The sequence below is a fragment of the Budorcas taxicolor genome, chromosome 24, assembly GCF_023091745.1.
Source record: "Budorcas taxicolor isolate Tak-1 chromosome 24, Takin1.1, whole genome shotgun sequence".
Taxonomy (NCBI): domain Eukaryota; kingdom Metazoa; phylum Chordata; class Mammalia; order Artiodactyla; family Bovidae; genus Budorcas; species Budorcas taxicolor.
In genome coordinates, this window is record NC_068933.1 from 33,982,733 (window position 1) to 34,009,410 (window position 26,678).

General features: G+C 37.0%; 1 protein-coding gene across 1 annotated transcript in view; it reads right to left on the minus strand.

Annotated features, from left to right (window-relative positions):
* The window catches only part of LOC128068267 (A disintegrin and metallopeptidase domain 3-like), a 128,281-nt gene that overhangs the window by 84,971 nt on the left and 16,632 nt on the right, over positions 1 to 26,678 (minus strand). Inside the window, exons 4-7 of the mRNA XM_052661391.1 lie at positions 23,225 to 23,303; positions 16,446 to 16,522; positions 15,812 to 15,989; positions 5,810 to 5,872 (exon numbers count right to left, since the gene is read on the minus strand). Of these exons, the coding sequence (XP_052517351.1) occupies positions 5,810 to 5,872; positions 15,812 to 15,989; positions 16,446 to 16,522; positions 23,225 to 23,303 (397 nt within the window). The remainder of the gene's footprint in view (positions 1 to 5,809; positions 5,873 to 15,811; positions 15,990 to 16,445; positions 16,523 to 23,224; positions 23,304 to 26,678) is intronic.

Consider the following 26,678-nt stretch of genomic DNA (forward strand, 5'->3'; position numbering starts at 1 on the left):
GTAGGTCTTCCTTGAAAAACTATTCAGTTCTCTTGCACACTTTTATTTATTTATTTTGTATATACGTCCTTTTATGTTTCTTTAAAATTTATTTATTTTAATTGGAGGCTAATTACTTTACAATATCACACACTTTTAAATTGGGTTGTTTTTGATATTCAGTTGTATGAACTGTTTATATAGTTTGAATATTAACCCTTTATCAGTCGTAATTGGCAACTACTCTTTTCCCATTCTACAGGCTGTCTTTTCATTTGTTTATGGTTTCCTTTGCTGTGCAAAAGCTTTTAAGTAGTTACTATTTGCTTATTTTTCCTTTCACTTTCTTTGCCTGAGGAGACAGATAAAATAACACTGTTATGATTAGTGACTGAGAGAGTTCTGCCTATATTTTCTGCCAGGAGTAATATGGTTTCCTGTCTTACATTAAGTCTTTATTTCATTTTGAATTTATTTTTGTATATGGTGTGAGAAAATGTTCTACTTTCAGTCCCACATACATAGGTGTCTTGTTTTCCCAGCATCACTTATTTTTAGGACTGCTTTTTGCTTCAGTGTATAGTCTTACCTCCTTTGTTGTAGATTAATTGACCATAAGTGCATGCTTTTATATCTGGGCTCTTTATTCAATTCCATAGACGTGTGTGTCTGTGTTTATTCTTGTATCATACTATTTTGATTACTGCAGCTTAGTGGTATAGTCTAAAGTCATAGAGTGTGATACTTTCTTCTGTTATTTCTCAATATTGAGTTGGCTATTTGGGGGTCTTTCATGTTTCCATACAAATTTTAGGGTTACTTCTTCTAGTTTCATGAAAAATGCCATTGGTATTTTGACAGGGATTACACTTAATCCTTAAATAGCCTTGGGAGTATGGGCACTCCAACAACAGGAATTCCTGAGATCTATGAAAACAGCGTGTCTTTCCATCTGTTTATGTACAAGTCTTTTACTCCTTTAGATTTTTTCCTAGGTATTATTCTTTTTGATGCAACAGTAAAGGAGATAGTCTTCTTAATTTCTCCTTCTGACAGTTCATTGTTAGTAGACAGAAATGCAACAAGTTTCTGTATGTTAATTTTGCATCCAGCATCTTTATGAATACATTGATTAGCTCTAGTAGTTTTTGGTGTTGCCTTTAGGATTTTCTGGAGAAGGAAATGTTAACCCACTCCAGTACTCTTGCCTGGAAAATCCCATGGACGGAGGAGCCTGGTAGGCTACAGTCCATAGGGGCACAAAGAGTTGGACATTACTGAGCAACTTCACTTCTTTTCACTTTAGGATTTTCTACGTATAGTAGTATCATGTCATCTGAAAACATTGACTATTATGTTTCTTCCTTCCCAAGTTGGATTCTATTTCCTTTTCTTTACTGATTACTAAGGCAAGGATTTTCAGCACTATGTTGAATAAAATTTGCAGGCGAGGACATTCTTGTATTGTTCCTTATCTTCAAGGAAGTGCTTTCAGCTTTTCACCATTAAGTATGATATTAGGTGTGGGTTTGTCATATATGAGCTATATTATGTTGAGGACCATTCTCTTTATGCCTCTTTTCTGTAGAGTTTTTATCATAAAGGGAAGATGAATTTTGTAAAAATCTTTTTCAGTATCTACTGAGATGATCAGATGGTTATTATGTGCCTGTTGGCCATCTGTAGGTGTACCACATTAATTTTTTTGTGGATACTGAAAAACTGTTGCATCTCTGGGATAAATTCCACTAAACTGTGGTGTATGATCCTTTTAATATACTGTTGAAACTGGTTTGCTAACATTTTGTTGAGAATTTTTGCAGCTATGTTTATCAGTGGTATTGGCTTGCTCTTTCCTTTGTTAAAAAAGATTTATTTGTGGCTATGTTGAATCTTCATTGCTATGCATGGAGTTTCTCTGCAGTGCGTAGGTGTCTGATTGTGGTGGCTTCTCTTGTTGCAGAGCACAGGCTCTCGGCCAGCAGGCATCAGTAGTTGCAGGATGTGGGCTCAGTAGGGGAGGCTTGCTGGCTTAGTTGCTCCAAGACATGGGATGGTCCCAGAGCAGGGACTGAACACATGTTCCCTGCACTGGCAGGTGAATTCTTATCCGTGAAGTACCAGTAACCATTCAATATCACAGTAACCCAAGCCTATGTCCCAACCAATAATGCTGAAGAAGCTGAAGTTGAAGACCTACAAGACCTTCTACAACTAACACCCCAAAATGATATCCTTTTCATTAAAGGAGACTGGAATGTAAAAGTAGGAAACAGTGAAAGACTTTATTGGTTTGGGCTCCAAAATCACTGCAGATGATGACTGCAGCCATGAAATTAAGATGCTTGCACATCTGAGACTTTTCTTGTTTCCTGAGATAAGCCTGTATCAAAACCTGTGTCAAAAACTTCTCTCTTAGAAATGCTTTTGTTGTATCTAAGATTTACGGATGGTTGTGTTTTCTTTTCATTTGTCTCCAGGCAGAGATTAGATTTTGTGGTGACCCATTGACTATTAAGCAGTACATTGCTTAGCCTCTATGTGTTTAGTTTTTTTTTTTTTTTTTTTTGGAGTATTTTTCTTGTAGTTCATTTCTAGTCTCAATGTACGTGTTCAGAAACGATGCTTGGCATGATTTCTGAAATTCACCAAGGCTGGCTTTATTGGCTGGCATGTGACCTGCTCTGTAGACTGTGCCATGTGCAGCTGGAAACATCTGCAACCTGCATCTTTTGGATGGAATGTTCCATATACATAGAATGTGTCATGTAAGGCTTTTGGTTTCTTATTGATTTTCTGTCTGGATGATCTGTCCATTGATGTAAGTGAGGTGCTAAATTGCCTACTGTTATTGAGTTACTGTTAATTTTCCCTTTTATGTCCATTAATATTTACTTTATGGATTTGGATGCTTCTATGCTGGGTGTACAGATATTCACATTTGTTATACCTTCTTATTGGATTGATGCCTATCATGTAGTGTCCTTGTCTCTTGCAACAACCTCTTTTTCAAACCTGTTTTGTTAGATATAAATATTGGTACTCTGACTTTTTTTCGATTTCCTTTTGCATGGAATACCTTTTTCCATTCCCTCACTTTCTGTCTGTGAGTCTTTAGATCTGAAGTGAGTTGCTTTTTGGCAGTGCATATATGAGTCTTGTCATGTATCCATTTAACTACTCTATTTCTTTTTTCTTGGAGCATTTAGTTCATTTCCATTTAAAGTAATTGTTGATATGTGTGTTCACATTTCCATTTTGTGCATTGCTTTGGATTTCTTTCTGTATGTCCTTTTTGTTCCTTTCTTTTTCTTTTGTTCCCTTCTCATATGATTTGATGACTATCTTAATATTATATTTGGGTATCTGTTACTTTTCTTGTGTGTATATAGTATACATTTGTCTTTTGCAGTTACCATGATGTTTTTATGTATCAATCTATACATACACATATGTATTTATATGTGATTAAGTTGCTGATCTCTTAATTTCAAATACATTCTTAACAACCATGTATGTATATTCTCCTCCCCTCACAATTACTGTTTTTAATATCTTATTTTACATCTAATTTAAGTATCTCCTAACCCCTTATTGTAGATATAGATGCTTTTGTTAAAAGACAAAATTCTTCCTACCTTCCTTCCAGCTTTGCATGTGAGATGATTTCCTACATTTACTGTATGTTTGCTCCTACTAGTGATCTTTTCCTTTCTTAATTTTTGTATTTCCAGTTTTGGACTTTTTGTTTCTTAGTAAAACTGCTTTAACATTTCTTGTAATGCTAGTTCCTGAACTCTTTTGAGTTTTACTTGTCTATATAGATTTTGATCTCTAAATCAAATTTGGGAAGCCTTGCTGGATAGAGTATTCTTGGCTGTAGATTTTTCACTTTCAACATGTTAAATACTGGGTGCCGCTCCCTTCTGGACTGCAGAGTTTCTGCTGAGAAGTCAGCTGATAGCTCTATGTATATTCCTTTTGTTGGTTTTCTTTTCCTGCTTTCACTGTCCTCTTTTCATCTTTAACTTTTGTCATTTTAATTACTATCTCTCTCTTCTCCTTCTGGGGGGCCTATAATGTACATATTAATGTGCTTAATGTTGTCCCAGAGTTCTCTTTCAAGGTTCTCATTTCTTGTCATTCTTCCTTTTTTCTGTTCACCATCAGTAATTTCCATCACACTGTCTTCCAGCTCACTGATCCATCCTTCTGTATCATCTAGTCTACTATTGGTACCTCCACGTGTATTTTTCATTTCAGTGTTGTATTCTTCATCTATGTTTGGTCGTTCTTCATATTAATATTTTCTTGCTCTGTGTATGCATTCTTCTTCTGAGGTTTTTGATTGTCTTTACAAGCACTACCCTAACCTCTTTCTCGAGTAGGTTGCTTATCTCTATTTCACTTAAACATTCTTTTCGGCTGTTTACTTATTGCTTCATCTGGAACATGTCTGCCTAAGTATTGGCATTTGTATGTACCTGGTAGATTGGTTGTGCTTCTTAATGCTGGAGATGTGGCCTTTTGCAGGCACTCTGTGTTTCAGCAGCTGACTCAACTTTCATCACCTTTGGTGTATACTCTAGTGGCTTCCCCTGTGTGGCTGTGTGGGTCTTTCTGTTGCTGAAGGCTGACTAGGTGAGACGTCTGTTAGTCTTGTTTGGCCCCTGGTCCAGTTGGTTGGCAGTTCTGCCTCATGCATTGGCTGCCAGGTGCTGGTTGGCAGGACAAGGTCATAAGGCAGCTGACTGTGAAACTCCAGGGAGCTCTGGGATAGTGCTGGCTCAGTGCTGTATGGAGTAAAGGTGCATAACATTCCAAGGCCATAGCACTTCCACTGCTGGGTGAAGCCTGGTCCTGGGGCTAGTGCCTAGCTATTGATAGGCAGAGCTGGGGCCTGGAGCCTGGTTGTAGGGCCCAGGGATCCCAGAACTGATGTCATCATTTTCTATTATTGCTTTTATGAAAGTTATTTAAAGATTTGAAAATTTCATTTTATGCAAAACTTCTAGAACATCATGACACTTACTGGCTTATACAAAATTACTTGTAATAATGGACAAAACCGTTTTTTTTTTTTTTTTTTAAACTTACTGCCTGTAAGTGTTTGCTAAAATTAATTGTTTAAATGAAAAGTTCAAAAATCAAATGTGTTCCTATGTATTCTTCTTCTCCCTTTACAATTTACTAGATATTTACCCAGTGTGTCCTACAGAATGTTTATCTTCAAATTATAGCCTCCCTCTCACCAACATTACGTTTTTCATAGTTAATTAGCAGTAAACGTTTTAGCATTAAGTAATATCCCAGTCTGAATGTACCACAACTTATCCCCTCACTTTTTAAAGAAAATCTATGCTCTTTCCAAGTTTTATAAATATGAATAAAACTACTATAGACATCTAAAAAATGATTATTTCCACCAGAATACCCAAGCAATTACACAGCACAAAATATTCTTATAAAAGATTATGTTTAATAGAAAGATCTTTTCAATTTAATAATAAAACACTTTAAAATGAAAATTGACTTAAGGCAGTGTTTTGCCACAATTTGGGGGTGAACCCAGAAATATATGCAACTAGTTACAATCCAATAGATTACTTGATCTCCCCTTACATATAAAATTTTACATTAGTTCTAATAAATATTGTTACTGATCCTCTTATGTCGTTGGAAAGCCAACTGATAATGTGTCTTTATGTCCTGTCACACTGATACATATATTTTGAACAGATTAATGTATTTCTGTATTGCAAAGATTATCTTTATATTCCTTTTCAATTTAAATAAAAGAGTATAAGGAAAATGTATCAATAATGCTTACCAAAGCTTTATCAATAATGACACGTATTTTCAGAACTCTTTTCAACAGCACACCTGAATCTTTCTGCAAAACAGAGGACATGAATTGATAAGAATTGATAAAAAATCTTATCTTGTTTGTAATTATCATGTACATTATATAATTATATACACACACACTCACACACAGGTATAGCTAGCTAGCTAGCTAGATAGATAGATAGATTATAGCTACAGATGCAAACATGTAAAGATATAATTACAAGAAATATAAGGATCAATGCCCATTGAGTAAATAATCTGGCAGATTTTGCATAAACATTTTGAGAACAAATCAGAAGCTTTTGCCTTATACTCTTGATAATTAGAATCCTCAAAAAAAGTTACTGAAATGAGGGAGGATTCTTGTTTCTTTCCCTTCAAAAACTTCCTCTAGGTCCCTAATTTAACCTTCAAGCTAAACAAATTCCCATCAACTTACCCCAAATGTTGGTCTATTTTATCATCATTTTTGTACTTGAAATTATTTACCATGGCCTACTCTCAATAAAATGCATGTATTTTAAGAACACAGTTACACAAACTGGTAGCAATGTATACAACCATGCATCCATTACTATCAGTAAAATAAAGAATGTTTCCATTACCTTATAAAGTTAATAGCCTATAAGGCTCAAGGTAACCAGTGACCTACTTTCTCTCACCATAGGTTACAATAATTTACTCTAGAAGTTTATATAAGTGAAATCATATGATATGTCTTCCTCTATATCTGGTTTCTTTAACTCAGCACTTGTCCGTGTTGCTGTGATTATTGGTAATTCATTTGTTTTTGTTGTTACCAAGTGTGAGATTTTAGAAACATAGAACAATTTGTTAATATATTTAACCGTTGATGACCATTTGGATTGTTTAAACATCTTAGCTGTTGTAAATGATGTAGATGTGAATATCCATGTACAGGTTTTTGGATAGTTATAGTCTTTCATTTTTCTTGGTTCAATGTTTAGAACTGGAAAATCTGATTCACATGATACTTGTATATGTAAATAGAAATATAAAAATTTGATAGTTTTCTATAGTTATTAGGTTGGCTAAAATGTTTGTTCAGGTCTTTTCATTACATCAAATAGAAAAATCTGAACAGATCTTTTGGCCAACTCAATAGTTTGATCATTCTGCATTTTTTGCCAAGAACTAATGTCAACTGCTCCACACTCTTTCTTTCATTTGGTATTGTCATTCTTTTGCATTGCATCCATTCCTGTCAGTATGTGTTGAGAACGCATTGAGATTTTCATTTGCAGTTCCTGTATGATTAATGATGTTGAACATCTTTTCACAGTCTTAAGGCTCATTAATTTGGTTTCTCCTAAATCCCCTACCAGAAATTTTGTTTGGTTTGACACTTAAGTTTACCCTCTAATTCAATTTTCTAGAATAAGGATTTCCATGTGGAAATCCAATCTTCTTGCATATTTGATGAAGACGTCATTTTTTACTTTCCAAAGACCTTAGCATCTTTGCTTATAATCATTTGGGCAAGACCATATGGCTATACCTCTACTCTATGGTATTCCACTGTTCCACACATAAACCAATACCACAGCATGTATCTTGAGAGTGAGGTCAGCAAACTATAGCCTATGGTATATCCTCCTCAGTTCAGTTCAGTTGCTCAGTCGTGTCCGACCCTTTGGACCTCATGAACTGCAGCACGCCAGTCCTCCCTGTCCACAACCAACTCCCGGAGTTTACCCAAATTCATGTCCATTGAGTCGGTGAAGCCATCCAACCATCTCATCCTCTGTCATCCCCTTCTCATCCTGCCTTCAATCTTTCCCAGTTTGGGGGTCTTTTCTAATGAGTCAGCTCTTTGCAACAGGTGGCCAAAGTATTGGAGTTTCAGCTTCAACATCAGTCCTTCCAGTGAACACCCAGGACTGATTTCCTTTAGGATTGACTGGTTGGATGTCCTTGCAGTCCAAGGGACTCTCAAGAGTCTACTCCAACACACCACAGTTCAAAAGCATCAATCCTGCCATGCTCAGCGTTGAATGTCACATTCAGTTCAGTTCAGTCGCTAAGTCGTGTCTGACTCTTTGCGACCTCATGAATTGCAGCATGCCAGGCCTTCCTGTCCATCACCAACTCCCGGAGTTCACTCAAACTCATGTCCATTGAGTCGGTGATGCCATCTAGCCATCTCGTCCTCTGTTGTCCCCTTCTCCTACTGCCCCCAATCGCTCCCAGCATCAGAGTCTTTCCCAATGAGTCAGCTCTTCGCATGAGGTGGCCAAAGTACTGGAGTTTCAGCTTCATCATTAGTCCTTCCAAAGAACACCCAGGACTGATCTCCTTTAGAATGGACTGGTTGGAACTCTTTGCAGTCCAAGGGACTCTCAAGAGTCTTCTCGAACATCACAGTTCAAAAGCATGAATTCTTCGGCAATCAGCTTTCTTCACAGTCCAACTCTCACATCCATACAGGACCACTGGAAAAACCATAGTCTTGACTAGACAGACCTTTGTTGGCAAAATAATGTCTCTGCTTTTCAATATGCTATCTAGGTTGGTCATAACTTTCCTTCCAAGGAGTGAGTGTCTTTTAATTTCATGGCTGCTATTACCATCTACAGTGATTTTGGAGACCCCCAAAATAAAGTCTGACACTGTTTCCACTGTTTCCCATCCATTTGCCAGGAAATGATGGGACCACATGCCATGATCTCAGTTTTCTGAATATTGAGTTTTAAGCCTACTTTTTCACTCTCCTCTTTCACTTTCATCAAAGGGCCTTTTAGTTCCTCTTCACTTTCTGTCATAAGGGTTGTGTCATCTGCATATCTGAGGTTACTGATATTTCTCCCGGCAATCTTGATTCCAGCTTGTGCTTCTTCCAGTCCAGCATTTCTCATGGTGTACCCTGCATATAAGTTAAATAAGCAGGGTGACAATATACAACCTTGACGTACTCCTTTTCCTGTTTGGAACCAGTCTGTTGTTCCATGTCCAGTTCCAACTGTTGCTTCCTGACCTGCATACAGGTTTCTCAACAGGCAGGTCAGGTGTTCTGGTATTCCCATCTCTTTCAGAATTTTCCACAGTTGATTGTGATCCACACAGTCAAAGGCTTTGGCATAGTCAATAAAGCAGAAATAGATGTTTTTCTGGAACTCTCTTGCTTTCTCCATGATCCAGCAGATGTTGGCAGTTTGATCTCTGGTTCCTCTGCTTTTCTAAAACCAGTTTCAACACCTGGAAGTTCATGGTTCACGTATTGCTGAAGCCTGGCTTGGAGAATTTTGAGCATTACTTTACTAGCATGTGAGATGAGTGCAATTGTGCGGTAGTTGGAGCATTCTTTGGCATTGCCTTTCTTTGGGATTGGAATGAAATCGGACCTTTTCCAGTCCTGTAGCCACTGCTGAGTTTTCCAAATTTGCTGGCATATTGAGTACAGCACTTTCACAGCATCATCTTTCAGGATTTGAAATAGCTCAACTGGAATCCCTTCACCTCCACTAGCATTGTTTGCAGTGATACTTTCTAAGGCCCACTTGACTTCACATTCCAGGATGTCTGGCGCTAGGTGAGTGATCACACCATTGTAATTATCTTGGTTGTGAAGATCTTTTTTGTACAGTTCTTCTGTGTATTCTCACCTCTTCTTAATATCTTCTGCTTCTGTTAGGTCCATACCATTTCTGTCCTTTATCGAGCCCATCTTTGCATGAAATGTTCCCTTGGTATCTCTAATTTTCTTGAAGAGATCTCTAGTCTTTCCCATTCTGTTGTTTTCCTCTATTTCTTTGCATTGATCGCTAAGGAAGCCTTTCTTATCTGTTCCTGCTATTCTAGGGAACTCTGCATTCAGATACTCATAAATTTTTCCATTTCTCCTGGTTTTTGCTTCTCTTCTTTTCACAGCTATTTGTAAGACTTCCTTAGACAGCCATTTTGCTTTCTTGCATTTCTTTTCCATGGGGATGGTCTTGATCCCTGTCTCCTGTACAATGTCATGAACCTCTGTCCATATATCATCAGGCACTCTATCTATCAGATCTAGGCCCTTAAATCTATTTCTCACTTCTACTGTATAATCATAAGGGATTTGTTAAGTCATACCTGAATGGTCTAGTTGTTTTCCCCACTTTCTTAAATTTAAGTCTAAATTTGGCAATAAGGAGTTCATGATCTGAGCCAGTCAGCTCCCATTCTTGTTTTTGCTGACTGTATAGTGCTTCTCCATCTTTAGAATATTTGGAATCAAGGAATATAATCTGATTTCATTGTTGACCATCTGATGATGTCCATGTGTAAAGTCTTCTCTTGTGTTGTTGGAAGAGGGTATTTGTTTTGACCAGTACGTTCTCTTGGCAATACTCTATTAGCCTTTGCCCTGCTTCATTCTGCATTCCAAGGCCAAATTTGCCTGTCACTCCAAGTGTTTCTTGACTTCCTACTTTTGCATTCCAGTCCCCTCTAATGCAAAGGACATCTTTTTTGGGTGTTAGTACTAAAAGGTCTTGTAGGTCTTCATAGAACCATTCAACTTCAGCTTCTTCAGCTTTACTGGTTGGAGCATAGACTTGAATTACTGTGATATTGAATGGTTTGCCTTGGAAACGAACAGAGATCATTCTGTCGTTTTTGAGATTGCATCCAAGTACTGCATTTCAGACTCTTTTGTTGACCATGATGGCTACTCCATTTCTTCTAAGGGATTCTTGCCCACAGTAGTAAATGTAATGGTTATCTGAGCTAAATTCACCCACTCCAGCCCATTTTAGTTACCTTAGTGTTTTATGATAATGTCTATTCTGTTATTTACCAGTTCTATTATCAACGTCCTTCATTTTCAAAATGGCTTTGTTTTTCTATTATGTCTATTTCTTGAGCCCTTTCAGGATCTTTAAACAGACTGTGAAAGGGTAGACTTGTGAGCACTAAAGAATGGTTCTCTGGGGTTGTATTATTTAGATTAGAATTTTATTTATGTATTTTTTTTTAATGCTGTAACTTACAATAATAATTTAAACTCTCTAGGTCTCTGCTTCCTTCTGAAGAGAGGGATAATTGCCCTCACTCAGAATTGTAGAAAGAATTGGAAAGACAGGGAATACTGTCAAGGTCTTACAACAACTCTTGTCACCTAGTACATAAATATATAACAATATCAATATTGTTTTTAACTCATTTTGGGTCATGTAATTTGTGTTATATTTTATATTTATATTTGTTTTTATGTCCCATGTTTATTACTTTTGTATTCTTCTTTCAGAATACATTCATTTCTTTCATGTGAAACTTTTGTTGAACAAATGGTGGGGACAAGTGACTTACACTATATGTGGTTCATAAGAAATGACCAATTTTTCAAGAATGATATTGCTCCTTCTCTGAGAGAAAAGAAGTCCGTGAGAGATACCTGTTCAGCTCAGGTTTATCAAGATGGGGATTCAGACACTCTCCTCCCTTTACTCCTATCTGAATTCCAATACTATTGGGGACCCTTTGAGGCCCTGAGTTGAAGCTGGAAAAGGAAACAGCTAGCATTTTCATCTACCTTGGTCTTTGCATGAGCAAAGCCCACACATCATGTTAAACCACTGACAGGAATTCCTCACCTCAAAATCTTGTGGTATTTGACGTAATAGTGTTTACTCATGAAGAATACAGTTTGAGGATAACAGCTTACAAAGTTGTTCCATCTCTTGATTTGACAGAAAATTCAGTGTATTTGGCAACTACTCCTTAGAAATTTGGTTGTGTTGTGGTCTGCTAATCTTCTCATTCCTGGTGAGTCTCTCTCTGTTATTCTAAGTGTGGTTTGTTTTACACATTAGGAAAGGTATACACAATAGGCAGGAAAGAAATGGTTTTAATGAAAAATATCAGTTATATAGTTCTGACTGGGAAAGTAATTACAGGCTGAAAACTACCTTACCTTATTTTAAGTAATTTTTGTGTTGCCTTTCAATCTTCAATATTGGTGCTAAATAGTTTCATGCCATTCTATATTGTGTTTATACAGAAGAAATCAGATGTTTAAAAATATTGATTCAGAACCCCTGCTTTAATCATTTTGATTCTCAATTTCATCTCTATTAGAACTCATACCACATCACCTGTATTGTTATTTTAAATGCATATTTATCTCTCAAATTTTCTTGTCATTTTTGTTTATAGTTTAGTTGTGTGTGATTTCTGGACTTTTGTGTGATGAACTTTTGAGGTTTTACACATGTGTGGCATGCTTTTAATTCCCAAGAACTGTTATCTGCTGAATTTCATTTTTTAAACAGTGCTCTGTTCTTAATTTGTGGATGAAATATTTTCTTCACCCTTTTTGAGTATGGGCTTCCCTAGGGGCTTAGTCAGTACACAATCTGCCTGCAATGTGGGAGACGGGGGTTCGATCCCTGGGTTGGAAAAATCCCCTGGAGGAGGACATGGCAACCCATTCCAGTGTTGTTGCCTGGAGAATCCCATGGACAGAGGAGCCTGATGGGCTGCAGTCCATGGGGTCACAAAGAGTCGGACATGACTGAGAGATTAAGCATAGCACACCTCTCTGAGTAGATTGTCATGTTGCTTTTTTCACTCTCTCTCTCCATTCCTTAGTGCCTCAAGATTAAACACTTTGAATTTTTCCATGACAACATCTACCATATTAAATTGTTTCATCCTACGTCTAGTGCTTCTTCATATTAGGCATTGACAGCATATTGCAACATCTATGAACACATATGGAGCTTATGGCCTGCTCTCTTCAGAGAGTGTAAATTATCTGGAATGCTTAATGGGAAAACCTTGCTGTCAAATGCTTGGTTTTGATTCTTTGGGGTGGTTCAATTCTTTCTTGGATTCTCATGAACATCTTAGAATGTTTAAACCCATTTCCCAACATCTAGTGTGTCAAGTTTAATATATTCACACTAATTTTGGTATCATAACCACCTTCTATTATGATTTACAAAGACATCTATGCCTGGTGACCCCACTTCACACATTCCACCCAAGAAGAGTCTTAGACCAGCTGTGAGTTTACAGCAGAAACAATTGTTTAGGAGAGGAAATTAGGTCTTATACATATTTTTAAACTGATTTTCAACCACCTGTCGTCCTAGACCCACCCTTAATATCATTTCCTTAGGTATTTGGACTCACAGTTAAAAAGACATTTCAGTAGTTCCCTTGTGCAAGGGTCCCCAGTCTTGGGCCACCAATCAGTAACAGCAGTGATATCCCTGGTTTCTTCTTAGTTCTGAAATTTTAGTGTCTTTTATTTCATATTGCATTCTATTTTGTGTCCAAATTTTCCATATTTAGTTCCAATTACCTTGTTTCAGTACATGAGAAACTATTGATAGCAAATACAAATAGTAGCAGTAGCAATATTTATTGATATTCATCAATCACTTACATTTCTGACATACTATGCTAAGTAATTTTCAATTATAAATTTATGGAAAGCTTAAAGTACCTGTGTGACTTGGGTATTATTTTTATTATTGGATTTTTACAGATGAGAAGATTTAAATATAAAAAGATGATATGCTGCCGCTGCTAAGGCACTTCAGTCCCGTCCAACTCTGTGAGACCCCATAGATGGCAGCTCACCAGGCCCCCCGTCCCTGGGATTCTCCAGGCAAGAGTACTGAAGTGGGGTGTTATTTCCTTCTCCAATGCATGAAAGTGAAAAGAGAAAGTGAAGTCGCTCAGTCGTGCCCTACTTGTAGCAACCCCATGGACTGCAGCCTACCAGGTTCCTCCGTCCATGGGATTTTCCAGGCATGAATACTGGAGTGGGGTGCCACTGCCTTATTACTCAGCCAAATACTTGTGGCTACAGCCTAATTGACTAGAACTTCAAGCTATGGCAGCTGGAACTGTATGTTGCCTTTGCCTCTATCAACCCCCTCTTATTGCTGACTCTTCAAGTCAAGTTGGGGGTTTCAAGGGCAGGGCTATTTGTCTTTGCCATAACATGTCAATCCATTTGGGTTTTCCCACTGCCATAGAAGAGGGTTCATGGAAACCTTTAAAGTTATTTTATGTGACAATCCTCTGCTTCAGTTTTGAAATGGTCTTCAATTGTGTCAGTGTTGTACTGCAACAGGCAGATGGCATAGGGTTGGGAGTCACATCTCAGTTCTATTAAAAAGGAAATTTTCATTCCTATATAAAACTATATTTTATCATTTTTATGACATTCTGAAAGGGTAATTTTAAAAATCTGCATTTACACCAATATTTTTGGCAAAATAAAAAATATTAAAGCAACAATGAGATGGGAGATCATAAAAAATTAAATTCACATTTTATATTATAATTTTGTTTTGTCTCTTTAAACAAGATATCCAATTTTGCTATGAATATGTGGACACAGTTTCATTTTCTTAACTTTTGATGGCAAAATGTAAAGTTGTGCAAACATTCTTAAGGAGGAAGTTAGAATATATATATCTAAAAATCTTGGAAATATGCCTATTTCTAGATAAAAACAATTTTAAGAAAAGTGTGACTGTTCAAAAATCTGGTACATTCATGCAGTATTTCTTGCTTGAAGTTAAAAATATAAATATGCAAAATATACCATAATGAAAGCATATGTTTTAAATTTATATATATATAATACATTGAAGTGAAGTTCCTCAGTCGTGTACTGGAGTGGGTTGCCATGTATATGAAAAACAATATATCAAAATGATTGTCCTGGATTTCACAATAGCCTTTTGTCTAGAGAATACTATTATGGTCAATTTTTATTATCCTTCTGCTTATATTTAAATTTTTAATAATATTAACTAACATTAATTGAAAATGATAATAAATGCAATGTAACTTAATGATAAGTGAAAACATATCCTTTTAACAGCACAAATCAAATTTCAAAGAAAAATACATGATAAGGTAATTTTTTTCTTAATCCTTCATTTATAAATCATCTTTATAACTCAAAAGAGTAAAATAATTAGAACTAATGCCTCAAAGTTCTAAGAATACTATGTCTAGACAATGAGAAATGGAACAATTCTTGCCTCGTTTGTACTTTTGCATTTTCTATCAAAATTAACATTTATTTTTACAAAGTTAATAAAGTTACTAAATGGCAAAATGCATGACACTTACAATCAGCAAATTTGAGTACCTTTATATTTTTAGGATGAAAATTCAGTGAAAGTGGAACTGTGCTACCCTAGAACCGCAATGACTCCTAAATGCAATAATAGATAGAAGAAGGTAGAAAACTGGATTTACATGTTAATCAAGCAAGATGGAACTATTCTTAGATATGAAATGACAAAGGAAAGTGAAGTCACTCAGTCGTGTCTGACTCTTTGCGACCCCATGGACTGTAGCCTACCAGGCTCCTCTGTCCATGGGATTTTCCAGGCAATAGTACTGGAGTGGATTGCCATTTCCTTCTCCAGGTGATCTTCCGAACCCAGGGATCAAACCCAGGTCTCCCTCATTGTAGACAGATGCTTTACCGTCTAAGCCACCAGAAAAGTCCTGGTGGAAATGACAAAGGTCATGATCAAATTTCTACTTAATGTTTTCATTTAATATTTGTGTATATTTGCATAAAAATACTTAAAAGGCTGCTTGGGGCTGGTGCACGGGGATGATCCAGAGAGATGATATGGGGTGGGAGGTGGGAGGGGGGTTCATGTTTGGGAACTCATGTACACCTGTGGTGGATTCATGTAAATGTATGGCAAAACCAATACAGTATTGTAAAGTAAAATAAAGTAAAAATAAAAATTATAAAAAGGTAAAAAAAAAGGCATATCTGCATAAAATACTTAAAATTGGGTATATGTGAGAATTTTAAATTACATATTTACAGTTGTTAAATTTTTTAATATTATATGACTAAGCAAAATATATTTAAACTAAATACCTTATAAGAAAAGGCTTTATTATAACCAGTATCACTTTAAATTTGTTTTCCAAATGTAACAGATATCAATGTGAATATGTTTATCACAATTTGTATACACGAGTTACTTACATTTGATTTCACAAGAATTTTGTAGGATTGATCTGCAAATTGAGTGGTAGAATTGTTCTCTGATATGGGAGAAAAATCACTTTTTTTATCCCTGAACGGATAAATCACATGCTCATATGTAGTTGACGATTCCAGTGGTTCAATTCCATAACTGACATTCTCAAACTGCAATAATCCCCTGAATGTTGAAATACATAATAAAGAAATTAAAAATATGGATTTCTCAATAATAAACATAAATATTAAAAGAAAACATTAAGTAGAAACTTGATAATGAGTTTGTCCCCTAATATCTAATAATAGCCCCAACCTACTTCCATCAATGTGTAAACCCAATTTTCTACCTCCTTCTATTATAGCATTTAGGAGTCATTGCAGTTCTAGAGTGGCTCAGTAATACGGATATTTCTCATTCTGATGACAGCTATTTCTGAATAAATTTTACAATTGCAAGCCTGGCAGAGACAAAGAGTATAGTGGAAAAGATAAGACAAGCAGGCACAGAAAGTAGATGAGAAGAAACACAGTGTAAGTGTCTATTTTCTTTGTCTTCCATCTACCCTTCAAGAAGTTTCTAAAAGTTAAAGGGCACACTAGATATCGACTATGGTACATCTCTGGAATATGTCATTACCTGAGTCCAGAGCAGGTACTAAGTGTCGCAGCTGAATTTGGAATCTCTGTGGCATATCCTTGGTAAAAGCAATGGCCCTGCACAGGAGTAATATAAAGATACATCGGTAATGATTAGCAAACAAAGAGTTTGATTTTATTGATAACTCTCATTCTAGACATCATCAAATATCAAATTTAAGCATTCCATTATACAGTTCAACAGACATTTCCTTTCCTTTTTATCTTTCTACAGTCTTTTCCCCTTGCTACTCTTCTGACTTTGAATATTCACAACTCCTATTCTTTCCCAAAGGATTTTTGCTGTAAATCTGAACTTTCCATAAATAACATTCTGATCTATATCTTGTCATTCTCAGTCTACATTTTGAATATATAGTCTAAAAATTCTACCTCAGGTAATCACTGGCATTAATTTGACTTCCACTCTGAGCATTTCATTTGTTTTATTCTAAGTAAGACCAAAATATCTTAACTGACATTTCTTCACTATTTTTTCATATTGATCATCTTTACTTGAAAGTCTCTTCTCAATGGACTTTTAAAACATTACACTTCCTATGTTCTCCACTGATACAGTCTTTTACTGAATATTTCCTCTTCCTTAAGAAGTGTAATGATATCTAGAATCAGCCTTGTTCCTCAGTTAATCCGGGACTATGAACACACTATTAACATCACATTCTCATGTACGAATGTGATTCTATGGCATTAGTGTCCAGACATACAAATCCATCAGTAAGCATTCACTCATCTCAATACTCGACTTCACTCCTATCTCCAACTGATAGTGGCAGAGCATACACACTCCACTGTCAGATAACAGTAGCAGCCAATTCTGCCCACAGTGGTGTCAGTAAACTATGCCACAAACCTTCACAAAGACGTAGAATGCAAACCAGGTCCCAACATTTTACCCAGCAGAAGACAGCATCACAGTTTATGCATCTCCTGGCCTTGCATGCCCAATAAGAGAAAATGATCCTCGTGAGATAACTCTCAACACTCCAAACTCAAAGCAGCAAAGAGTGGCCTAGATAAAAAACCTTCCTCTCTCAGGGGCACTAGCAGACACAGACTGAGAAGCATATTGATAGCCAGTGACTGACATACAGCTAGAGGAAATGTTCTCCATTATATGGTTCCCTCATCAACCAACATTACCAAGTAACAGAGGGTGGCCCAAGAAAGAAACGTTTCCTGCCATGGGCTGCCCTGGCAGAGATCCAGTGAGCTCCACATAAGCCAGGAAGAATGAAGACAACAAAATAATATCAAAAGTTCCAAGAAAGCTAAATGGTCACTGGAGCAACAACCACACTAAATTTGAACTTAAACAGGGTGATTGCCTTCAACAATAGAAGATTTCAATGACAAGGATACAATCTAAAACTATATACTATATCAAGAACCAAGAATATCACAACAAAATGTGAGAAGACACCAGATGCTGCATATTGAGATTAGCCACATACTGGAATGATTCAATGGATTTTAAAGCAGCTGTAAAAATACTCATTCAATGAACATTTTAAAGCATCCTGAAACAACTGAAAGAATAAGGAAATTTCGGAAATGAAATAGAAGCTATTAAAAATAACAACTAAGAAATTAGAACCGAATAATATAATTTAAAAAAACCCAAACAAAGAAAACAACCCAAACTGGGTAGGAACAAACGCAGAGTGCAGATGGCAAGGGACGGAATCAGTGAACCTGAGACAGATGCGTAAATAAAAGAGACACAGATGCATAGAACAGTCTTTTGGACTCTGTGGGAGAGGGAGAGGATGGGATGATTTGGGAGGATGGCATTGAAACATGTATAATATCACATATGAAACAAAAAAAAAGGACGGAAAAGAAAAAATTTACCCAATATATAAATCACAGGAAAATTAATTAAGAAAATAAATGGAGTTTCAAGAACACATGGAACATTACCAATTTTTAAAAATATATGTTAGAATCCATGAAGGAGTACCGGAAAGAATTAGCAGAGTAGAAAAAATATTCAAAGAAATAAAGGCTTAATACTGGTCAAAAGACAGCGATTTAGAAATCCCTGCATCTGCCATCCTTCAACAAATACACCAAGTGAGTAGCAATTAATGCACCAATTCCATCTGTGAGAGACCATGAAATAACAGACTGGCTCGTGCACATCTTTTGGTGAATGCAACATCAGATGCACCAAAGCCAGTAGGGAGATTTGGGATGCCTGTTCACCAGAGAATCTGCCCCAGAGATTTGATTAGATTAGAAAGAGATAATCTAGCTTCCAGATTGACCAGGGCAGGAGAAGGTGTTGTTCAAGCAAACAGTACCCCAGTGTTTTTGAGGAGAAGACCCAAGCAACAGGGTCACCAAACCTGGGCAGTCTAGTCAATGAGAGCACAATGGAGATGGTGGCTTGGGTTACTTGACACCACTGACTCCCTTCCCTGCTTGTCCACACTCATTACAGAGTGAGAAGAAGAAAAATCCCACCTCTCTGCTTCCACAGCAGGAGACAATAGTGGACGGATTGAATGCAGTGCTCCCACTTCACCAATACTGCCCCAAGGACCAGCATCTGACTCTCAGATCTTGCAGCACTGTAGCCGCGGTACAGTCTGTGGGAGAACAGAGGCACTGACCTGGGGTGACAGAGAACAGTGAGCATCCCTTCTGAGACAGAGCCAGGGCAGGGAAACCCGACCGAGATCTGCTTCTACCTGAAGAGAGGAACAGCTTGTAGAGGACCCTGGAATCACTGGCCGGGCTGGTTTGTGGGGGTGTCCTTCTGGACAAGGCCACTCATGAAGACCCTGTGAGGGGACTGCTTTCCTAATAAGCAGACACCAAAGTAGAGCGTTAAGTAAAATGAGGAATAAAGAAATGATATTTCAAACAAAGGAACAAGGTACAGGCTGAATTGACACTAGAGAAGTAAACTTAATGTACCTAATAAAAAATTAAAAATAAAGATGTTCCCATAAAGATGCTCATTGAGGTTAGGAGAACAATGCATGAACCAAGGGAGAGTTTGAAAAGAAAACACAACCAGATAAAATATTAAAAGTATCAAACAGAAATCATGGAGCTGTAGAATAATTGCTGCTGTTGTTCAGTTGCCAAGTCATGTCCAACTCTTTTGCTACCCCAAAGACTGTAGCCCACCTGACTCTTCTGCCCATGGGACTTTCCAGAAGAGAATACTGGAGTGGATTGCCATTTCCTTCTGCAAGGAGTTTTCCTAACTCATAAATTGAACCCGTCCCCTGCATTGGCAGGTTCTTTACCACTAAGCCACCAGGGAAGCCATAGAATAATGACTGAACTGAAAAAATTCACTAGAAGTCTTCAGCAGCAGATTACATCAGACAGAAGGAAAGACTCAATTCAACTCCAACAGATCAAAGGAGCAAAGGAAGACAGTCGAAAGTGATCAAATCTTACAGGAGTTATGGGTTAGTAATTAAAGTTTCCACTTTGGAAACTAGAAAAAAAGAAAAGCAAGTTAAATCCAAAGTAAGCAACAGAAAAGAAATATTTAGAATTGATAAACCTCTTTCCAGGTGTGCTAAGAGAGATGATACTAATTACTGATATCAGTAGTATAAAAGAAGTATCTTTACTATAGCCTCATGTACATTAAAAGAATAATAAAGGAATGAGATAAACAACTCTATGTCCACCAATTTTAAATCCTGGATAAAATGGTCCAACTATTTGAAACACACCATTTGTCAAACCTCATGTAAGAGGAAATAGACAATCTGACTACGTCTGATTCTCTTAAAGAAGTTGAACAAAATTGATCACCTGCCAAATTGCAAAGCAGCAAGCAGGCCCAGATGTTGTCACTGTTGAATTCTGCCAAACATTTGCGTAAACCATATCAAATCTCTGTACATTCCTTCAAAATATAGAAACAGAACAAATTCTAACGCATGCTATGTGGGCCAATATTATACTAAAACCAAAACAACCAATGACACTTAAAAAAAAAATAGAGGTACACATTAAAATCTCTCATGAGCATATATGCAAAAATTCTCAACATCATATTAGGAAATAAAAATCAACAATAAATTTAAAAATTGTAAACCAAAACCAAGTGGGATTTATCCCAGATATGCAAAGGAGGTTCCACATTCAAAATTCAAGTAATAAAAGCAATTACTACATAGGTTAAAGAAGAAAAATATTAGTAAATTGAACAAGGCTACAGAGTATAAAGTTAACATACAAAAATCATTTGTGCTTCTACAAACTAACAAACTGTCAGAAAGAGAAATTAACAAAACAATTCCACTTACAATAGCATCCAAAAGAATAAAATTTTTTGATTAAATTAAACCAAAGAAGAGAAAGACTGGTATTCTAAACCTATAGTACACTGATGAAAGAAATTATGACACAATGGAAAGAGACCCAATGATCATGGATTGGGGGAATTCTTATGGTTATAATTCCCATACCACCTAAAGATATCTACAAATTCAATGTGATTCCTATACAATATCTAACAGCATTTTTCACAGAACCGGAAAAAATGATCCTGAAATTCTTATGTATCCACACACACACACACACACACACAAATCCAAATAGGCCATAATCTTGATAAGGCTGAGGTGTCACATTTCCCGATTCAAACGACATTAAGCCTTCTCTTTCCCTCAATCTTTTCCAGATGAATGGTCACCTATTAAGTTTTGTCCTTAACATATTAGAATAAGAAGAGCAAAAGAAACCTGCAGCAAGGTATCAGGGAGAAAAGAAATACAGCAAAAAGCTCTGACATTGAAAATAAGATAATAGCAAAGAAAATCAAAGCAAGAAACAGTCAATTCTTTGATATGTGCAATAAATTGAAAAATCTCTAGTAAGACTGACAGTTAAGAAAAAAGGAGTCACATATCATCAATGACTGAAATGAACCAACACATCACTAAAGCTCCTGTAAGTCATTAAAAGAATAATAAAGACTATTACAAAATTCCATGCAGAAATGCCCCTGAGATGAAACAGACCAATTACTTAAAAAACTAGAACCTACCAAAGCAATCCATAAAAAAAAACAAAACAGACAAATAAAATTGCCTATGACTATTAAACAAATTGAATTGCTAATTTAATAGCTCCCAACACACACACATGCAAAATCCCAAAGCCCAGGGATTTCACTGTAGAATTTTACCAAGGACCTTAAGAATTAACAAGTATTTATACAATGTCCTCCTGAAAAACAAGAGAGAATGCATTCCTTTTTGATGTATTTGGGCTTCCCTGGTGGCTCAGATGATAAAGCATCTGCCTGCAATGTGGGAGACCCAGGTTCGATTTCTGGGTCGGGAAGATCCCCTGGAGAAGGAAATGGCAATCCACTCCAGCACTCTTGCCTGGAAAATCCCATGGATGGAGGAGCCTGACAGGCTATAGTCTATGGGGTCGCAAAGAGTCGGACACGACTGAGCGACTTCACAGACAGACAGTATTACTCTAATCTAAAAATCAGACAAAGTCCCTACAAAAAAAGAAAATCATAGACCAATATTTTTCATGAAATTTGACCCCAAAAATTCTCAAGAAATTGTTAGCAAATCAAATCCAGGCACAAATAAAAATTTCATACAACAAAACCAAGTTTGGATTTTTATAGATATGAAAGGTATTTTCTAGGTATTGTATCAATATTTGAAAATCAGTCAAAGCAATACACTATCTCAACATCGTATGATCTATCAACTAATACAGAAAAGACATCTTATACAATTAATTACATTCCCCATCATGGGGCAGAAAAACAAACAGATTCTTACCAATCTAGGAACAGTGAATTTCCTTAACTTTGTAAAGACCATATTAAAAAAAAAAACCCCAAACCTATTTCTAACATTATCCTTAGTGGTGAATGACTGAATACGTTACCCTACAATTCAGAAAATCCAAACTCATAAGAAGTCCTATTTGATTCAACTCTTGTACCATAGTTAAGACATTATTCCTGGTCAGAGGACCAAGTTCAATGTGAGACTCACCCTCTGTGCTTCCTTTTTGTCAGAGGAAGAATTCCTGATTTTTCTTTTAACTGTCTAATGTCTGAAACCAAGTGTCTCATGATTCTGTCCTACTTTCTACTTGCAGATGGTGAGAAAGAGAAATGTTGTACCAGTTACCATATTTTAAATATCATTCTCTCTGAATCGTAGCACAGCAACAGAATTTGAACAAACACTTGCATTCGTATCTTCATCATCTATTCTGGCAAAATACATATCTTAGACTACAGCTAACTTCTTCATATTCTTTTAAACCTTTTTTGACTCTTATCTGCATTGGGGGATATAATTCAAATTTCTGTGGTTTTCATGTAAACATATTAGGATTTAGTACTCCATATGCTATAGCAGCTTTATTTTTCTGCACTCTTTCTGTGAAGTGGTTTCCACTGTTCCTTCCACTGCTCAGCTCCTATGACACCGTCAACAAAAATTCACCCTGTGTTTAGAGGCTTCTGAGTTCCTTTCCCCACTTCTTTCTCCTCTCAAATTCCTACAACTACTTCCAGTGAATGTAAATGACCTTTTCAATTAAGTGATTCCTGAGTTTCATTCTAAAATGCTCATTCTATTCAACATGTTTTCATGGCAACAGCCACATTATGTTTGGGTTTGTGATCAATCTGCTTGCCCAACAATCTGGCTGAGCATAAGGGAGGCTCATTCTTCCCACCAATGATACCTTTACCACAAAAGGATAAAAATCTACAAAACATAAAGTAAAATTTACCTTTATAAATGAAGAATCTGGATATAACACCCCCGATTTGTTGTATGAATACACCAGGAGATTAGAGTCTAAAAATGACCTAATTCAACCAAAACAATAAACTTTGTTTTAATAACAGCATTATTAAAAGTAACTTCCAGAGTTATGACATTTAAGAAAAACATTACTTTCCACTTTATAAGCTTAAATATGCAAAAATGAAATGGGTTCCTTGGACTGCAAGAAGATCAACCCATTCAATCCTAAAGGAATTCAGTCCTGAATATTGACTGGAAGGACTGATGCTGAAGCTGAAGCTCCAATACTTTGGCCACCTGATGCAAAGAATGGATTCATTGGAGAAGACCCTGATGCTGGGGAAGATCGAAGGCAGGAGGAGAAGGGGGTGACAGATGATAAGATGGTTGGATGGCATGAGTTTGAGTAAGTTCTGGGAGTTGATGATGGACAGGGAGGCCTGGCGTTCTGCAGTCCACGGGGTTGCAAAGAGTCAGACAAGACTGAGGGACTGAACTGAACTGAAGTGGGTTCATCTCTCCATTGTCTACCTTTCTTTCTGATAGCGTGTTATGTATATAAGAGAAAACAAGAACCAGAATGACCAGACACAGGTGTGGGCACTGTAATGACACAGATTGATGTCTAATAAAATCCAGAACTTCCAATACCCAAAAGCAAAGTTTTTATAGATTCAACCATCTATACATCTCATGGCATAAATGCTTTTGTTATAATTTGCTAATAAGCAGCCATGGGTTGATAAATGAGAAAAAATTCATGCTTATTTCATTAATTGTTTTTTCATAACTTATCCTAGGCTAAAAAACAACCTACAAATCCCAGGTGTTTTAAAATTAAAACAAATGTGGTTTACAAGGTAACTGCAGATTCAACTCCACAATGCTTTCCTTCTGGAACCTAGGAAAAGACATGGTCCTTCTATGGAAACTGCTTCTCTTGAAGCAGTAGGAGAAAAATTGTAGAACCACACAATACATCTCAAAGTCTTTGCTTGGAAGAAGGATTCTAGTCTTTGGCTCAAATATCATATGTTATTTTTACATAAATGTGATATAAATAGAGTTTGACACTATAAGCTTCTTACTAGGTGGATGTTGATTATCTTGGAATAATCTAACATGTTTAAGGTAGGGATGAGATAGGGTGGGACCTGAACTCTTTACCGGAGTGCTTGATCTAGGCCAATGTCTCCTTGAGTAACAAATGATAAAGGAACTATAAGGGACTAAAAATAACTGCCTGCATGAGCAGTCTGGGTAAGTATGAACAAATAAGACACAAAAAGGCCACAAAGTGACTCTACCACTTCTGAGGTGCCAGGAGTTTTCTCACAGCAAGGCACTGTGCATGATGCTGTACACAGCACCACCAAGGGAACCTGCAGACTGTTGCAGAGAAGCCAGTTCTGACTCCATGTTGGAACCATTTCTTTGACTTGCTTTTCGTTGCTTTGGTTACTATAATTGAATGGCCTGCCTTAGAGAATCCTGTCCCTCTGCCTGACTGTAAACTGGAGTGCCTTTGTTCAGAACCACGTGCTGTAGATGGCAGGAAGGAAGAAATTAACACATCCTCTGCCTGAGACTTGGCATTCTAGGAGATGTTTGCAAGAGTCAAGGTCTTTTTACTTTGCTACTTCACCTCACCCCATCTCTGATCAATAAAAGAATCTGGCATTCAGACCCCAATAACACGGTTATTTTGAGGCATTAGTCTGCCATCTTCTCGGTCAGCTGGCTCCCCAAATAAAGTCTCAACCCCTCGTCTCTCAGATTCATTAGCCTCTCCTGTGGTGAGCAGAGTGGCCTTGGACCACCAATCCACCCTGACTTTTACCTCACATGAGGAACTAGCCCACCCTCCTCAGAGAGCGAGCAAGGGAACCTGTTGCTTGTTTTCACTCCCTCCTGCTGCAGCACCAGTCTCAACAAAGCCTTGCCTGAATTCCTGTCTGGCCACTTAACAATTTCTACTGACCAAAGAGTCCAAGGACCCTCGATTTCTCAAGGATTCCAAACATCAAGAAGCCTCTGAACACCAGGATAGAGAGAAACTAAAGCATTAACGGAGTGTTTATTTGTCACTACTTTTCTATTCATATCTGCTTTATTTGCTCTCATTCTTTTTTTGAAAAAAAAATTGTTAGTGAAGTATAGTTAATTTTTAATGATGTCTAGACAAAAAGATTCAAATATATTATATATATATATACACACACACATATACATATATGTATACTGAAGTGATATACTATGTATATCTTTATATATCAGTGTATATAATGATTAAAGAATCTGAATGGCCCAGATGGGCTGAGGTGAAAGCATCTAGAACATGAATTCTGGAACAAGGACAGAGCTACATTTTATAACTGTAAGAATTTAAATGGAGGTTGCAGAGTGGGAATCCAACAGTAATTCCTGGAAAAAAGAAATTAGAAGTAAAAACCTTCACAGATATTTGACAAGAATTATTAAAATGAGAAAAAATTAGTTTGTAAGTTTATTCATCCTAGGCTCTTTACCAAAACCACACCTTTTGCTTTTTTATATGAGACAACACACCAGTCTGCCTTTATCAGTGATATAAGGAAAATCAGGCTTCCTTGGTAATTCAGATGGTGAAGAATCCACCTGCAATGCAGGAGCCTTGGGTTTGATCGTTGGGTTGGGAAGCCTCCCTGGAGGAGGGAATGGCAACACACTCCAGTATTCTTGCCTGGAGAATCCCATGGACAGAGGAGGTTGCTGGGTTATAGCCTACGGGGTTGCAAAGAGTCGGACATGATTGAGCAACTAAGCACATAAGGGAAATACAAGTGAGCACTGAAAGAAAAACAATATCCAACAAAAGGAAATGAAAAACAAATCAAAGGCAAAATTTAAAAGCTAGCTTCTAATGAAGTAGCGTTGACGGACAAGAACAATCTTAAGTTCAAGAAAAATTAATAAGCTTTCCAAGCAGACCATTTGGAGAAGGAAAAAAAAAAAAAGATACTATGAAACTAAAATACACGACATGTGAATGCTATATCCCTTCAGTTGTGTTCCACTCTTTGACTCTATGGACTCTAGTCCACTGGTCTCCTGTGTCCATGAGATTTTTTTAAAATATAAATTTATTTATTTTAATTGGAGGTTAATTACTTTACAATATTGTATTGGTTTCGCCATACATCAACATGAATCCGCCACAGGTATACATGTGTTCCCCATCCTGAACCCCTCTCTCTCCTCCCTCCCTGTACCATCCCTCTGGGTTGTCTCAGTGCACCAGCCCACAATGAGGTACCATTTCACACCAGTCAGAATGGCTGCGATCCAAAAGTCTACAAGCAATAAATGCTGGAGAGGGTGTGGAGAAAAGGGAACGCTCTTACACTGTTGGTGGAAATGCAAACTAGTACAGCCACTACAGAGGACAGTGTGGAGAT